The sequence below is a fragment of the Muntiacus reevesi genome, chromosome 18 (genome assembly GCF_963930625.1).
Source record: "Muntiacus reevesi chromosome 18, mMunRee1.1, whole genome shotgun sequence".
Taxonomy (NCBI): Eukaryota; Metazoa; Chordata; class Mammalia; order Artiodactyla; family Cervidae; genus Muntiacus; species Muntiacus reevesi.
Genome location: NC_089266.1, coordinates 60,643,351 through 60,660,242, shown reverse-complemented (window position 1 = coordinate 60,660,242; position 16,892 = coordinate 60,643,351). Strand labels below are relative to the sequence as shown.

The 16,892-nt window shown below is 52.8% G+C and overlaps 1 protein-coding gene across 1 annotated transcript in view; it reads right to left on the bottom strand.

Annotated features, from left to right (window-relative positions):
• Positions 1-16,068, bottom strand: part of LOC136150207 (uncharacterized) — a 155,676-nt gene extending 139,608 nt beyond the window's left edge. Inside the window, exons 1-4 of the mRNA XM_065910943.1 lie at positions 16,002-16,068; positions 13,720-13,882; positions 10,777-10,960; positions 10,249-10,671 (exon numbers count right to left, since the gene is read on the bottom strand). Coding sequence (XP_065767015.1) covers positions 10,249-10,671; positions 10,777-10,960; positions 13,720-13,882; positions 16,002-16,068 — 837 coding nt within the window. The remainder of the gene's footprint in view (positions 1-10,248; positions 10,672-10,776; positions 10,961-13,719; positions 13,883-16,001) is intronic.
• Positions 16,069-16,892: the final 824 nt, after the last annotated feature.

Here is a 16,892-nt window from a genome sequence, read left to right as displayed (position 1 = left end):
GGAAGCTCAGCCCTGGAAGTGGTTCTGGGACCTTGGGATTCAGGCTCTCTGTGCTACCCACGTGGGTCCCACATCACCCCTGCCTGCCCGCCCTAGTCCTTTCAGGATCACTCCAGAGAAAGCAGAACAGCCAGCGAGTACTCAGAGGGTTTCTTAAGTTTCACAGGACTCAGAATCTCCATGGAGGGAGGAGCAGAGCCACACTCCACTTTCTCCTACAGGCCTATGGCAATTCCAACACTTCTGGCAAGAAGGAAGCCAGATTTGATCCTGTCATGGCATCTACTCCCCCCTAGCAAGTATGTGAGTCTTGAGACCTCTGTCTCTGCCCACATCTGAGCTCAAGAGCTCAGGCTGGCTCAGGAATACTTTGAGAAGCCTTATTCATTCAGGCTTGTTCCAACCAGGAGTGGGCCAGACCAGAACAGGCCTGAGGGGCTGGATGCTGGAAGTTCAGGACCAGGCAGGAGAGAGGGTCCTGAGCCTGGGGCACAACTGTTTGGCTCCCTTCCCAACAGCATTTCTCTGGACCGAGGATTTCTCCCAGAAATCCCTGGTGAGAGTCAGGGCATGTTTGGGGAGGGCTCAGCAAGAGACCTGAGGTCAATCAATCTCTCACCGAGTGAGAACGGTGACAGTAGAATCCACGTGGGGAAGGGAGGAGCCAAGGGCAGGGCCGTGCTCAGCCACTGGCTTCCTCTCGGGCAGTTGCCCAGTCTCACTGGTTCTTGAGGCAATATCCCCAGAGAAGGAATACAATGACTGCCCTTGGGGTATTTTCCTGGCTTCTGATTCCAGAGCTGGCCTGCTCCATCCATCCATGAGCCATCCATCCATGAGCTGGCCCTGCTCTTGCCCTCTGCTTTGCACCACCTCTCCTGGGCTCTGAGGCAGTGGGCAGTGAAGAGCTGTGACCTGGGGAAAGGGAAGAGGGATGTCTCCTGAAAGACCTCACTAGAGGATTCAACATGAAATATTCTATGCAATTTTTCGAGTGGAAGAAGGGAAAAATCAGTCTCTGAGGACTCCTTGATAATCCCCTACTGAATGCTCCCCACAGCAAGCAGAGCACAGGATGAGGGTGCCAGGGTGTCAGCCCCAGGACAGCCCTCCCAGTAGGACCGACTGCAGCCTGCTCTCCAGGGTATCTTGTGATGAGGGTGCCAGGGTGTCAGTCACAGGACAGCCCTCCCAGCAAGACTGACTGCAGCCTGCTCTCCAGGGTATCTGGTGATGAGGGTGTGGTGTGTCAGCCACGGGACAGCCCTCCCAGTAGGACCAACTGCAGCCTGTTCTCCGGGGTATCTTGTGATGAGGGTGCCGGGGTGTCAGTCACAGGAGAGCCCTCCCAGCAGGACTGACTGCAGCATGCTCTCCAGGGTATCTTGTGATGAGGGTGCCGGGGTGTCAGCCACAGGACAGCCCTCCCAGCAGGACTGACTGCAGCCTGCTCTCCAGGGCATCTTGTGATGAGGGTGCCATGGTGTCGGCCCCAGGACAGCCCTCCCAGCAGGACTGACTGCAGCCTGCTCTCCAGGGCATCTTGTGATGAGGGTGCCGGGGTGTCAGTCACAGGACAACCCTCCCAGCAGGACTGACTGCAGCATGCTCTCCAGGGTATCTTGTGATGAGGGTGCCGGGGTGTCAGTCACAGGACAGCCCTCCCAGCAGGATTGACTGCAGCCTGCTCTCCAGGGCATCTTGTGATGAGGGTGCCATGGTGTAGGCCCCAGGACAGCCCTCCCAGCAGGACTGACTGCAGCCTGCTCTCCAGGGCATCTTGTGATGAGGGTGCCATGGTGTCAGTCACAGGACAGCCCTCCCAGCAGGATTGACTACAGCCTGCTCTCCAGGGTATCTTGTGATGAGGGTGGGGGGTGTCAGCCACAGGACAGTCCTCCTGGCAGGACTGACGCCAGCCTGATCTCCAGGGTATCTTCTGACATGGGTGGGGACTGTGCTACCTGCCTCTCAGCATGCCTTTTGGGCTCTGCAGCAGAATCTGCCTGCTGTGGGCTCCGAATCGCGTCAGTATCTAATCTGCTGGGTGAGGGGCTGCCTGCCTGGGCCTGCGATAGCCCCAGCACTCAGGAGCCTTGGCAGTGCCAGACCTGGGGCCCCATGGAGTCCCCTAGGCCCTCCTGCCGGGGCCAGCAGCTGACAGCAGGCCCCAGAAGGAACGGACGGTGCTCATGACCCTCACCCCTCACTGCAGTCTGGTCCCTGTACTCATCAGCATCCCTTTGGCACCTTTTCCTGCCATGGTGGTGGTGGGTGAGGGGCTCTGGAGTCATGGAGCACACTCACAGGCTTTGCTTCTAGCACCTGTCAGAGTACAGTCCTCGAGAGCTGTGGAGAGATCAGAGAATGAGGTGAGGATTTGGTCCAGGAAAGGCAGGGCAGGACGTGCGTGGCCCTCCAGAGCAGGCATTGAAGAGAGCAGAGAATGAGACAAGCACATGGCCCTGGGAAGGCAGACAGGATGTGTGGGCTCTCCAGGACAAGCAGTGGAGAGAGCAGAGAATGAGGCGAGGACGTGGCCCGGGTAAGGCAGGCAGGATGTGTATGGCTCCAGGACAGGCAGTGCAGGGCCCAAACCATGGCTGCTCTTCTCTCCCATCCTGCTCCTTTCTGGATGACCCTCAGCCCAGTCCCTAGCTCACTCTCCTCCCTACCCTTCCCCTGAAACCCTTGGTCTCCAGGCTTCCTGTCTCAATGGGCAAAGGTTTATTTTTGACTCTCCAGATGCCCAATTCTATTTTAAAAAAATTGTTTTTAATGAACACAGAACTGGGACTGGGTCCAATTCCTTCATCGTCTGTGTGAATGGCCTCAACCTTTTTCCCCTGAAGGGGAGTCAGCTTGGATCAGCACCTGCTCCCCCACCTCACCCAAGCCTGGCAGCCAGCAGGGGCCTTCCCCATCCTGATGCTGCTCAGCCTGGGCTCCAAGCATCTGGATTTACATCGCTAACTTGGACCAGAGCTCTGGGTACAGCAAGCACAGCATGTGCAGGCATGCTTCCATGCCCTTGTTCATGCCGGCCCCTGCCGGACACCTTCCCTCCTGCTCCCCAGGTGAAATTCTACAAACCCTTTGGGACCCAGCTTCGGCGTCACTTCTCCTCTGCTGCTTTTCCTGACATGGCCCCCCTCCCCTCCAGAATGAACAAACTGCCTCCTCTTCTGTGTTTTGTGCTAACAGTGTTCTTATAAACTCACTTGAGACATATTTGCTTATGTCTGTCAACTGTGGGGTGGGCAGTTCCCTGAGTGATTGGATGTGTTTTACTGACCCCTCTGTGCCCAGCTTTGCTTGCAGGAAGTGTTGGTGGAATTGAGTTGAAGGGGAATGGATAACACTGAGGCTGTGGAATCAGGAGCCAGAGGTCTTTCACAGTTAAGTGGGGCTGGCAGTGGGGGGGTGGGGAGCAGACAAACTGACAGGAGGTACTGCCATGCATCTGCTGGCGTCTGAAGATTTGATGTTGGACAGATGCAGATGGAAGACAAGGTACTTTTTGACATGCTACAGGAATGGAATCATGCCACAGGAATGGAATCAACCTTTGAGAGCCGCAAGGAATGCTATCATGGGAGGAAAACCCATGGTCAGATGGACAAGGACATTCACCCTTCATAGGACCTGGTCACAGGAAGGACTGGGGCCTTCTCTGGGTACTCTCAGGGAGTGGACTCTACTGCAAAGGCTATTCTGTATCACTCAGTCCCACTGACAGTCACCTCAAGAGTTCCCAGACCCAGGATGTCATTGGAAAGCTAGAAAACAGGAGGGAGCAGCTTTTCTTTCCCTATGCAAATCCACCCTAGGTTCAGTTCAGTTCGGTTCAGTCGCTCAGTCCTGTCCGACTCTTTGCGACCCCATTAACCGCAGCACGCCAGGCCTCCCTGTCCATCACCAACTCCCGGAGTTTACCCAAACTCATGTCCATTGAGCCGGTGATGTCATGCAACCATATCATCCTCTGTTGTCTCCTTCTCCTCCTGCCCTCAATCTTTCCTAGCATCAGGGTTGAATCAGCTCTTCTCATCGATGGTGAAAGTATTGGAGTTTCAACTTCAGAATCAGTTCTTCCAAAGATTATTCAGGACTGATGTCCTTTAGGATGGACTGGTTGGATGTCCTTTCAGTCCAAGGGACTCTCAAGAGTCTTCTCCACACCACAGTTCAAAAGCATCAAATATTTGGCGCTCAGGTTTCTTTATAGTCCAACTCTCACATCCATACATGACCACTGGAAAAACTGTCAGCTTGACTAGATGGATCTCTGTTGGCAAAGTGATGTCTCTGCTTTTTAGTATGTTGTACAGGTTGGTCATAAATTTCCTTCCAAGGAGCAAAGAAGCATCTTTTAATTCCATGGTTGCAGTCACCATCTGCAGTGGTTTGGAGCCCCCCAAAATAAAGTCTGTCACTGTTGCCACTGTTCCCCACCTATTTGCCATGAAGTGATGGGAATGGATGCCATGATCTTAGTTTTCTGAATGTTGAGTTTTAAGCCAACATTTTCACTCACCTCTTTCAGGTTCATCAAGAGGCTCTTTAGTTCCTCTTCACTTTCTGCCATAAGGGTGGTGTCATCTGCATATCTGAGGATATTGATATTTCTCCCAGAAATTTTGATTCCAGCTTGTGCTTTTTCCAGCCCAGCATTTCTCATGTTATACTCTGCATATAAGTTAAATAAGCAGGATGACAATATACAGCCTTGATGTACTCCTTTTCCTATTTGGAACCAGTCTGTTGGCCCGGTCCAGTTCTAACTGTTTCTTCCTGACCTGCATACAGGTTTCTCAAGAGTCAGGTCAGGTGGTCTGGTATTCCCATCTCTTTCAGAATTTTCCACAGTTTATTGTGATCCACACAGTCAAAGGCTTTGGCATAGTTAATAAAGCAGAAATAGATGTTTTTCCTGGAACTCTCTTGCTTTTTCAACAATTCAGCAGATGTTGGCAATTTGATGTCTGGTTCTTCTGCCTTTTCTAAAGCCAGCTTTAACATCTGGAAGTTCATGGTTCACGGATTGCTGAAGCGAATTTTGAGCATTACTTTACTATTGTGTGAGATGAGTGAAATTCTGCAGTAGTTTGATCACTCTTTGGGATTGCCTTTCTTTGAGACTTGAATGAAAACTGACCTTTTCCAGTCCTGTGGCCACTGCTGAGCTTTCCAAATTTGCTGACAGATTGAGTGCAGCATTTTCACAGCATCATCTTTCAGGACTTGAAATAGCTCAACTGGAATTCCATCACCTCCACTAGCTTTGTTTTTAGTGATGCTTCCTAGGGCCTACTTAATTTCACATTCCAGGATATCTGGCTCTAGGTGAGTGATCACATCATCATGATTATCTGGGTCATGAAGATCTTTTTTGTACAGTTCTTCTGTGTATTCTTGCCACCTCTTAATATCTGCTGCTTCTGTTAGGTCCATACCATTTCTGTCCTTTATTGAGCCCATCTTTGCATGAAATGTTCCCTTTGTATCTCTTTCTCTAATTTTCTTGAAGAGATCTCTAATCTTTCCCATTCTACTGTTTTCCTCTGTTTCTTCGCATTGATCACTGAGGAAGGATTTTTTATCTCTCCTGGCTATTGTTTGGAACTCTGTATTCAAATGGGTTTAGCTTTCCTTTTCTCCTTTGCTTTTTGCTTCTCTTCTTTTCACAGCTATTTGTAAGGCCTCCTTAGACAGCCATTTTTCTTTTTTGCATTTCTTTTTCTTGGGGATGGTCCCAATCCCTGTCTCCTATACAATGTCACAAACCAGAATGTGGCTCACTGGAGAACGGAATGGCAAAACACTTCAGTATTCTTGCCTTGAGAACCCCAGGAACAGTATGAAAAGGCAACAAGATAGGATACTGAAAGATGAACTTCCCAGGTCAGTAGGTGTCCAATAGGGTCCTGGAGATCAGTGGAGAAATAACTCCAGAAAGAATGAAGCGATGGAGCCAAAGCAAAAACTACACCCAGTTGTGGATGTGACTAGTGATAGAAGCAAGGTTTGATGCTGTAAAGAGCAATATTGCATAGGACCCTGGAATGTTAGGTCCATGAATCAAGGCAAATTGGAAGTGGTCAAACAGGAGCTGGCAAGAGTGAATGTGGACATTCTAGGAATCAGCCAACTAAAATGGACAGGAATGGGTGAATGTAAATCAGATGACCATTATATCTACTACTGTGGATATATCTACTACTGTGGATATATCTACCCTTCAAAGCAATGGAGTAGCCATCATAGTCAACAAGAGTCCAAAATGCAGTACTTGGATGCAATCTCAAAAATGACAGAATGATCTCTATTCATTTCCAAGGCAAACCAATCAATATCATGGTAATCCAAGTTTATGCCCCGACCAGGAATGCTGAAGAAGCTGAAGTTTAATGGTTCTATGAAAATCTACAAGACCTTTTAGAACTAACGCCCAAAAAAGTTGTCCTTTTCATTATAGGTGACTGGAATGCAAAAGTAGGAAGTCAAAAAACACCTGGAGTAACAGGCAAATTTGGCCTTGGAGTATGGAATGAAGCAGGGCAAAGGCTAAGAGAGTTTTACCAAGAGAACACACTGGTCAGAGCAAACACCCACTTCCAACAACACAAGGGAAGTCCCTTCACATGGACATCACCAGATGGTCAGTACTGAAATCAGATTGATTATTTTCTTTGCAGCCAAAGATGGAGAAACTCTATACAGTCAGCAAAAACAAGACCAGGAGCTGACTGTGGCTCAGATCATGAACTCCTTATTGCCAAACTCAGACTGAAATTGAAGAAAGTGGGGAAAACCACTAGACCATTCAGGTATGACCTAAATCAAATCCCACCCTAGGTTACCTTTGGCCTTTCCCCTGGCCACCAGGTGTCCTGCATAACCTCCTCAGGGCCAGGCAAGGGTGTGACTTGCGACCGTTTCCCTTCACTAATTCACCCAGGCCAGGTTTTCTGCCTCTCTAGAGAAGTCCCTGCTCATGGCTTTGGTCTTCTGGGGGCAGTCAGGGGAAGAGGGACTGTGATCATACCCCTGTTCTCACTCATCACATCCCTCCCTCCAAGGTATAAACTCTAGACTTATTGTATTCAAAGCTGTCACTCTCTGGCTAACAAATAATAATGGTAGCGATTATCGTAATGAAGCAGAGCCACCTCTCAGATTGGACATCATGCCTTCCGGTCCAGTGAGTAAACTGAGGACACTCTGTCCTGGAGCTTGGGCTACAGGGTGAGATCCCTGAGTAATGCAAATATGGCCCTTGTGTACAAGGTGCTTCTCTTTCTCGGTGGAAAAAAGACTGCTTGGCAGCTGCTCCCCAGACAATGAATTGGGGGCAAAGTTTTGCTACTTCTCCTGCCTCTGCTGTTCTGTGAACAGTCCCCATCCATCCATTCAAAAAGTATCACCTGAAAGCCTATGATAGGTCAGGCACTCTGATAGGGGTTGGGCATCCACATTACCCAGGTGTCAGGTAATGCCCCTCACCCATATATGGACCACTACTGACAAGCTGTCGGTGCCATGAGGTCAGAGTCAGGTTAGTTTGTGATGAAGAGCTTGGACTCTGGGACCTGGGAGGAGGAACTGACTCTGCCAACTCACTAGGTATGTGACTTCAAGCAAATTCCTTAACCTCTCTGACCCTTGATTTTCTCAATCTGGAAGATGGGGCTAAATATACTTCCTTTGTGCCTTCTGAAGTTTCTGCTTAAATTTCGACTCTACAATTCCCCCACTTTCTCCTCCCCTCCAATCCCTTAATCTTCCCAAAGTCCTAAAACCCTGATTCCCTCCAATAGTCTTCCACAGCCAACAGGATATGGCCTAAATCATTCAGCAGGCAGTTAGGGCTTGCCACAGTTTGATTCATTTACTCCACAAATATTTATTTGCTCTGGGCCAGACCTGTGCTGGGCACCATGAACTCTTCAGTCTCTGGCCTCCTGCAGCTTACAGGATGGGTGGAAACAGAAACCAGTGAAACAGGTGACTCAAATGCATACAATTGGAGTCTATGATAAAGGGTGGGGAAGTGAAAGATCCTCTTTAACCAGAGTCTACACCAGTGGGGCCTGGCCTTGTCTGAGAGTTACAGAGGACTTTCCTGAGGAAGTGATGTTTAAGAGTCAGAGGGGGATGATTAGGCAACAGTGAGCAACACAAGAGGAAGAAAGATTCAAGCAAATGAAATAATACAGAAAAAGACCAGGAGTCTGGGGCTCAGAGAGTGAGGGAGAAAGAGGTCAAAGATGAAGGTGGATGCAAAGGCAGGGTCAGGGTCTTTGGGGCCTTGTTTTGATCTTTACCCTGAGGGCAATGACAGCCACTGAAGTCTTTAAATCAGAGTTGTAACTGAGAGGAGGAGCAACTGGGGGTGTGTGCATTTTGAAAACGCCAACCTAGAATGGTATGGAGAAAGGAATGGAGGGAGGGAAGAAGGGAAGAAAGGAAATTGCTTAGGACTAGGCCAGGCCAGGGACGAGGCACTTGACTCAGAAAGGTGATGACCGGGTGGGGAGAGGTGCAAAGATTTGAGGAAAATATGAAAGGTAACTTTGGTAGGACTTGGTGATGCATTGGACTTGGGGGTGAGGGATAAGGAGGGGTCACTGGTTTCTAATGGTATAATAAGAAGAAGCCAGTGCCCGTCCCAGAGACCAGAGGCAGAAATGCTGGGGATGCTGCAGGTTTGGAGTGGGGAGAGGATGAGGAGGTTGGGTGAGCTGGGTTCAAGCTGCCAGTGAGCCACCCAAGGGAGGACAGGGAGAGGATGTCCCGTGTCCATCTCTACTGTCTCATTGCTCAGTCTTCCTCTCCTCCAAACAGGACTGTCAGGTCTGTCAATTTTAAGGGTCCATCTGGGCCAAGCCTTGATGTCCTTCCTGGGGATGGAAAGGTGACAAGGTTTTTTCCCTGCCTTCAAGAACCTCACAGTTTAGGAGAAAGACAAAAGAGGAAGCATAATTTCCCATTCACTGTGACCGAGGGAGGGGAGGGGCTGTGGGAGTGGGGAAGGGCCCTTAGTTCTGCCTAGAGCAAAAAATCCGCTACCTACAGTCACTTATGGCCACCTGCAGGCCATGTGGGACTATCCAGCAACCCCAGAGGGTTCTTGCCTTCATTCCGCAGATTAGGCAATTCCCTCTTCCTTGAGCACCCCTGCCCCCATTTCCATCTGTATACACCCCACCCATCTTCAAAACCTGTTCCAAAGTCACTATCACCAAGAAGCCTTCCTTTCTCTTGCATTTGCAGTCAGTCTTTCCACTGTGCCCCCGGTTACACCCAATGCACGCAGTGTACCTCTGATCAACACGTTCCTCACACGCAGCCATTGTAGCATGGTTACTTGTGTCCAAATCTACCTCCCCCACCAGCTGGAGAGATCCCAGGGCAGAGGTGTGATCCTTCTGCATCCTCAGAACTGGGCACCGAGCCTCAGTCACAGTGTAGGCCGAGTTAAGGGGGTGTTTTCTCCCGGTGCTTGGAAACACTTGGGCATGCTCAGTGTAGCCCATTAGTCCCTTCCTAGAACCAGTCCCCCTCACCCACTACCCTCCAGTCTTCTGACACCTCCTCACTTTGGGGTTCTTTAACCTCTCAGGACCGTCTCTCCTTCTCCACTCTTTGGCCCCGCAACTTAATCTTCTTGCAGCTGCAGCATCAAGCTTGTTTCAACAGAAAAACAGACCTAGGCCTTATGAGAGCTGTCAGAGACAAGGACGCGGCTCCTTTAAGATGGCCAGAGGCCCGAAAGGGGGCGCGGATCCTGTAAGAAGCTGCCGGTCCACTGAGAAGAGGCCCCCTGAACTGCAGGAAAAGGCTAGGTCGCTTTCGAAGCTGTAGCACCGCCTAGTGAGCCCGGATTCCTTGAAGCCGGCGCCTTCACCTTAATCCCGGTGCGAGGTGTCGGGAGCGGCCGTTACATCAACGGCCACGTGTGGGCCGCTCAGCCCACGTGTGGGCGTGGGGATGGTGACCCTGCCCCCGGCCCCTGCCTTGGAAAATACCGGGGCGCCCAGGTCCTCGCCCCCTTACCCCGCCGTTGTGCCTGCTCCGGCCCCTCCAGGCCCTACCTGAAAGCCCCCCTCCCGCCCCGCCCCAGCCTCGCGGTCAGCTCCCGCCGGCCTTTGTCTGCGGGGTGCAGGGCAACTGCTGGGGTCGGCGCCCCGGGCTGTGGGCCCCTACCCTCCTCACCTGCGGGCGCCCGGGCCCACCTAAGCGTACCTGGAATGACGGTTGGGGTGGGGAGGGCGCGGATTCTTCCGGGAAGAGCAGCCGCCGGCCGGAGAACAGGGCCCCGAAACTCCTGGGCACAGCTTCCCAGGACCTTTGGGCGCGGGAAGCCGCACCCGACTGGCGAGTCCGCGGGCAGACAAGGGGGCAGGCCGGCTGGAGGTTCCGGGCGTCTGCAGGCCCCCAGCGCGCAGACCCAACTGGCGACTGGAATGCACGCTCTGGTTCCGGCCCTACCCATACTGCCACGCGCCCGCTGCTCGGGACCAAACCGTCATCTGCACGCAGCTCCCCTCCTCCAGGAGTAGGCCCCTGCCCGGCAAACCCCGCCGCCGCCCCGCGCTGCCCTTCCACCTGCTGCAGCTCCTTGGTGACAGCGGTGACACCCAGACGCACGCACCTACCCAACCTTTCCTGCGAGACAGATATCCCCACGCGTGCACCCACACTCATCCACAGATGCCCGCATGCATGCGCGATCACACACACACACACACACGCGCGCGCGCGCGCGCACACCCACACGCTCACGCTCACGCTCTCTCTCGCTCTTCCTGAGGCTCTGAGGCTCCGCCCCGTGGAACCACCAAACACCCAGACCAGCGGCAGGATAGAGAGAGGCTCAGGCCGCAGCGCCCCCTTCCTTGCTGCAGCCCCCGGCCCAGCGAGCTGGGTCCTCACCGCGGTGCGCACAGGGGGCTTTCTTAAAGGGAAAGTTGCATCAGCCTATTGAGGCTCTGTGCGCCTCGAGTCACTGCTCCTAGCTTCTCCTGAGATTGTTGTGTTTTGGTTTTGGGCAGGCGGGGTCCAAGAGTTTGGTGAAAGTTTGGAGAGTGAAGAAGGCTTGAGAGACCTAGCCAAGCCCCACCCCGCCCCGGCCGTCCTGCCCACCCCCGCCACCCCTCCACTCCATTCTCATCCTCACCCCAGGACGACTTCTCAGGTTCCTCCTCCCAGGGAATAAATGTACAAGTTGCTCCAAGTGTTCCAAGGATTGAGCCCCATGAACCCGTGGGAGTGGGCTCCGCAAAGGAGCCTCCTGCTCCGCCCCATCCTCGCTGCCCTCCAGCTGGGGCCCGTGGAGGAAGTAGATGGAAGTCCCTTGGGCTAGGCTGGAATGAAGCAAGAAAGGCCTGGGGCACTGGGGCTGGAGTTAGCCTGCCAGGCCCCTGGCCTTCTGGGCCTACCTTCACCCTAGAGAGAAGTTTGAGCAAATTCCATTCCCTTTGGATCAGTGCCACTGGGGACTATGGGCACAGCTGGGTAAGGCCCGGGTCCTACTCCTTGGAATTGGAGGGCTTGGGGTTCCTTTCTCCACATCCCCTCTCACTGGTTTGGTCAAACCTACACTGCCTCGGGTTCTATCCTTGGGCTGGGAAGATCCCCTGGATGAGGGCATGGCAATCCACTCTAGTATTCTTGCCTAGAGAATCCCATGTATGGAGGAGCCTGGTGGGCTACAGTCCATAGGGTCGCAAAGAGTCGGACACTACTGAAATGACTTAGCACGCACAGGGGTTGTTATATTACAAGGACTGCAGACACCAACCTGGGCCCTCTGTTCTCGCCCTGGGTAGACATGCAGAGATTCCAATCCTAGCTAAAGGAGACTTTGCCAAAGGGAGCTTTGCTTAACCTCAGTTTCCTGTCCTACAAAATAAATAAAACACATTGTTCCAGGCTGCCTCTGAGCAGCAAAGTTTGGCAGTTGGTGGAAAGGGGCTCCCACATTTGCCTGTCTTGAGGCCACCAGCTTTCAAGGAGAAGGGCCAGTTAGTATTGGCTGTCAGGAGACTATTGTTGCCCCACCATGTCCTCAGGAAGGGGACCAGTCTCTTCTCTGCACCCTGAGTCTGTCCTCACTGTTGTCTGCCCAGGAAACCAGTTTTCTTGGATCCCTGGGATAGTCAGCCTCCAAGAAGCTGATTCACACATTCTAAACTCAAACAAGATCAGTTGACAAGTGAGATTCCAATTCATCAATTTACAGAGGCTCTGAGCAAGATAGCAGGTATCAGGCACAGACACTTCCCGCCAGGGAGCACCAGTCCATTCCACCAGGCTTCTCCAGGGCCCAACCACTCAGAACTTATTCACATCAGAGGCTTGGTCAGAAGCGGGAAGATTTGGAGACGTTCTTCTCATCAGCAAGATTATTTTTGTTTTAACTCTGTCCCCTGTCTTGCAGGTTTGTGATTTGTGTTCTACAGCTCGTTTGTAATTTGTATTCTACGAACGAACCTTAGGTGTCTCACGTGTGCATGTCCTCTTTCTGAGGAGTCTGTGGCTCCCATGCCCCCTGCCCTTGTGGATTTGTCTAGATGGATCTGTGTTTGTGGGAGAGTGACTGTGCACTGAAGCAGCTCTGAGCCTCAGTGTGCATGTGTGCCCAACACTGGGGACTGGGCCCCTGTGAGTCAAGCCTCCCTCCCTCTGCCTCTCCTGCTGGGACATAAATTATCTTTCTCGTCTCTCCCTCCCTCCCTCCTGCTGGGGCTTGTCATAAAGGGCCACCACACAGGGAAGAAGGATGGAGGCTGCTGGAAGATCCTCCATGGAGTGGAGTGGGGACAAGGAGGAATAGGAGGGTGGGACAATGGCTTTCATTCCCCTTAAAGGAGTAGACTGGGGCTGGGGGTCCCTAAGAAGAGAGCCCTGAGTGTCAGTGAAGCTTCTGGGACAACATGACCACCCCACTCTAAGGACTCCACGTGTAGTGGAGGGTGGGGAGTGGGCTGGGGTTGGAAGAGGCAAAGGGTAGGAGTGCTCAGGACTCAGTCCTGAGTCAGGGAGAAGGTGCATTTGGGATGAATCCCGGGACAGGGAGATAGTCTCACACTTTAGCCCATGGGGTGGGGGAAATAGATTTTCCCTGGGGATTTGGGAAAGTTGGAGATGTTGCCCACATGGGTTTTGCTAGACTGATGACGTCACACAAAGTACATTTGCATACATACAGAGACTTATAGATCTGTGCATTTTGCCCACTTTGATCTAGAAAGGGCTTCAAGCAGATGCACAATGAGGTGAGGCCGAGGAAAAACTTAGGAGAAAGATTCTGGTATGAAAAATTGCCTGCCTCCATGAGTCAGAGACTAAAGTGGCTGTTTTCCTTACAACCAGAATAAGACCCCAAGGGAGGCAGGTTTGGGCCTAGCCCAGGTCAGAGCCAAGATGGCTTCACCCCCACTGTGAGCTCCCCACCCTAGTCTGCTGGCCCACAGGATGGGAAGGGAATGGCCAGCCTGAGACACCGTGGGGAGAGGAGGGGACAGATGGGAGGACCGATGGGGTCTGACATCTCGCTGGCTGGCTTTTACCTGGGCAGGGCAGCAAAAGGACCGGTAGCAGCCGGGCCCCACTCACTGTGGTCTAAGGCAAGTGTCAGGAGCCTCCCATTGCAGTGCTATTTCCTGGGAGGGCTGGGTCCACGTCGGATTCCCTGGTGCTGACAGGTCTCACTTGTCATCATCAGCGCAAAGAAGCAAGGCCTCTGTCGGGCAGCACAGAGTGTGCTTAGGCATGTGTCTGGTGGGATGGGGGATCAGGCCAGGGTGGGCCACTTCTGGAAGGCACTGTAGGAGCTGGCGGCACTGGGCAGTTGGTGGAGGGGTGCTGGGGGACCCTGCAGAGAAGTGGGGGGAGGGTAGACATTGCTTTGAGTTACAGCCTGGCCTGACCAGACTTGAAGCCCTGGTCTCAGGAGCTGCAGAAACCCACCTGGGCTCTGCTCTCAGATTCTTCCTCCCTTGAATGCCTAGTGGTCAGTGCCTAGCACCTTCCCTATCCTGTCCTAATGCAAGGGAGGGATCTAGGTTGGTTCCAGAAACAAGAGCTGCCTCTGGGGCTCCATGTGCCCTTCAGGCCATCCCACTGTGCTTACACTGGCCCAGGTCCAGGGAGGCAGCATTAGCCAATGACAGGAATCAGAGCAGGGGCCAGGCTGGATCTCAGCAGCTGCAGGTAAAATTAGAAGGAGAGATTGGAAACATTGACTTCTGCCTGTCTGGGGTACAGCCTTGATGTCCAGAGCATTCAGTGTTCAGATTTCTAAATACCTTAGAGCTCTCAAAGCCCAGGATTCCCAACACCAAGGGAACCAGAGCTTTGAACACCACAGAAAACCTGAAGCCTAGAGTTCCCAGCACCCAGAGGCCCTAAATACCCAGAGCACCTCATGTCTATATCTCTGGGGTTCCTAAGGTTCAGTGCTCAGAGTGCCAATTCACTGGAAAGGAATCTGGAGCGGGGGGGGGGGGAGTGCTGGCCCTGTTGACCCAGGCCCCTTCAGTGACTGGCATTGTCTGAGGAGAGGCCATCACAGAAGCTGGGCTAGGGGCAGTTCTGGAAGGAGCAGAGATGCTTCCTGATGCTCTCCTCCTGTCCTAAAGTGGGATGGAGACTGGTGACCTTTCCTCCAGTCTCTCCCCACCCCAGGTCACATGACCTGTATGAGTGAATGTCCACTAACTCTCTACTTGTGAATGTGCATCTGCTCTGTGCTGGGGACTGTGCTGATTTCTAGGAACTCAACCCTGAGAGGAAAGGAACTCCTGCTTCCCTATATGGGAACATGATCACGTGCCTGTGTCCCATGCCAGGGTGACACAGCCTGTCTCTGAGGCCCACATGTAGTCAAGGGCTCTGCTGTGAGAAGGAAGGGCTGCTGGCCTGCGAGAGTGTGGCTGTCAGGCTGTGAGCACAGACCGTCAGCAAGTTGAGGTGTCTGAGTGTCTGACGGTCAGAGCGGGCCTCACCAAGTCTCCCCATCGGGCTATCTCTGCCTCGCTGCTTTCTTAACGGGTGGAGGGAAGGCACCTATTCCGCCAGATCAGGCCTCCCTGTGAGGAGCAGGAGGCGAGTCCTGGGCTAGAGGCTGACACCCAGAGCCGTCCTGCTGAAGGATGAGAGATTCCTCTCACTGCCCCTGCCCCCGCTGAACCCAGAGCCTCCTTGGATTGGAAGGAGTGGCTATAAGTGGAGCAGCTCACACCAAAAATGGCCCTCCACCCTGGGGAGAATCCTGAGACACTACCCCCTCCTCCCAGTCCAGCCCACCCAGCTGGCTGACCTGGAGCCTGAGTAAGGCTCCTGTCTGACTCCACCTCCCCGGGTCCTGTCTGAGTAGCCCTTTCAGACTGGGAGGAGGAACAAAGCCATGATGTGCCTACCAATGATGACATCACAGGGAGCTGTGACAAGATGGGGAGTGACACCGGGCCCCAAGTGGGGGTGTCTGGCAACCAAAGTGGGTGAGTCTCCATCTGCTGGCAGCACCCCACAACTCCCAACAGCTGAGAATGGCGAGGCTGGGTAAGGTTTACTGTGGGGCCCTGCCTTACCAGTCTCCCCCACATGCCTTATAGCCTCTTACCCCTGGGCTAACTCAGGGAGCATGCTGGGAGCAGGCTGGAAGAGGGGAAAGGGTCAGCTGGGGCTGGCTGAGCTCCAGGACAGCCAGCCAGGATGAGGGAGCCCTGGCAGAGCCCCAGAAAGGGTGGGAAGGGTCCCCAAGACAGCCATGGATGCCTGCATTCTTATCCCAGGACTTGCACTTGATAGCCAGGTAAACTAGAACCTCTCTTTCCTCAGTATTCCTCAACAGAAGACTATCAGTAGTGGCTACCAATCACGGTACTGTTGTGGGGATTAAACAGGGTGGAACAGGCACAGAAGTGGGCCTAGTACATAGTAAGTGATCATCCTCCTTCCTAGGGAAGGCCAGGATCCTACCAGGGGCCCACCTGGCCCAGGAGCAGCTTCCGACTGGCCTGAGCCTTGCTGGGGTTTCCTGAATCTGTGCAGCCCCATTCCCACCCCATCCCAGTCTGCACTTGACTGCAGACTTCCCAGGAATCCTGGGCTTCCTGGCAGGGTTTCTTCCAGCAGCCTGCACTTACATCTTGGAGCCTTGGTGCCCTCTGGTGACAAAATCCATCCATGGCTGTTACAGGCTATCCTTAGGGCACATCTGTCCAGACAAACAAAGTGCAGTCTTTAGGCCTTCCACATTATCATATTTCCAAGGTAGCAACTATCCCCATTTTCTAGAACTGAGGCTCCGGCATGTTAAATCATTTGTCCAAGGTGAAAGAACTAATAAGTGGTAGAACCTGAGCTTGAACACAGGTTGTCCAGTCTCCAAAACCTATGCTCTCACCCTGAGAACAACATACACACATGGTCATGTGGTGACCCAGTCAAAGTTTTATGTGTCGTACTGATATTTGGAGTGCAGCGATGCTTCAATGCAGTGCACATTGAAATTATTCAACTGTGAGTACAAACTCATGTGACTTGGTGTTGAGCACAGTGAGGTTGGTTGTTTGACTACAGAGACGTTTTGCATGGCTGTATGATTGTATTGCGTGAGTGTAACCATAGTTAGGCTGGTCGTTTGTGTCGTGTGAAGTTAGTCATGGCAAAATGCGGCTCTGTGTGTGTGTGTGTGTGTGTGTGTGTGTGTGTGTGTGTGTGTGTGTGACTGTTGTGGAGGGGTGTGTGGCTAGCTAGCTAGATTGTGTGGGGGAAGCTGACCAAGGGCCCTGAGTCCCCAGCACTCCTTGCTTCTGTGGTCCCAGGACTGTGGGACCATGTCACACTTGATGGGTGGCTCCACAAGCCCGATACACTCC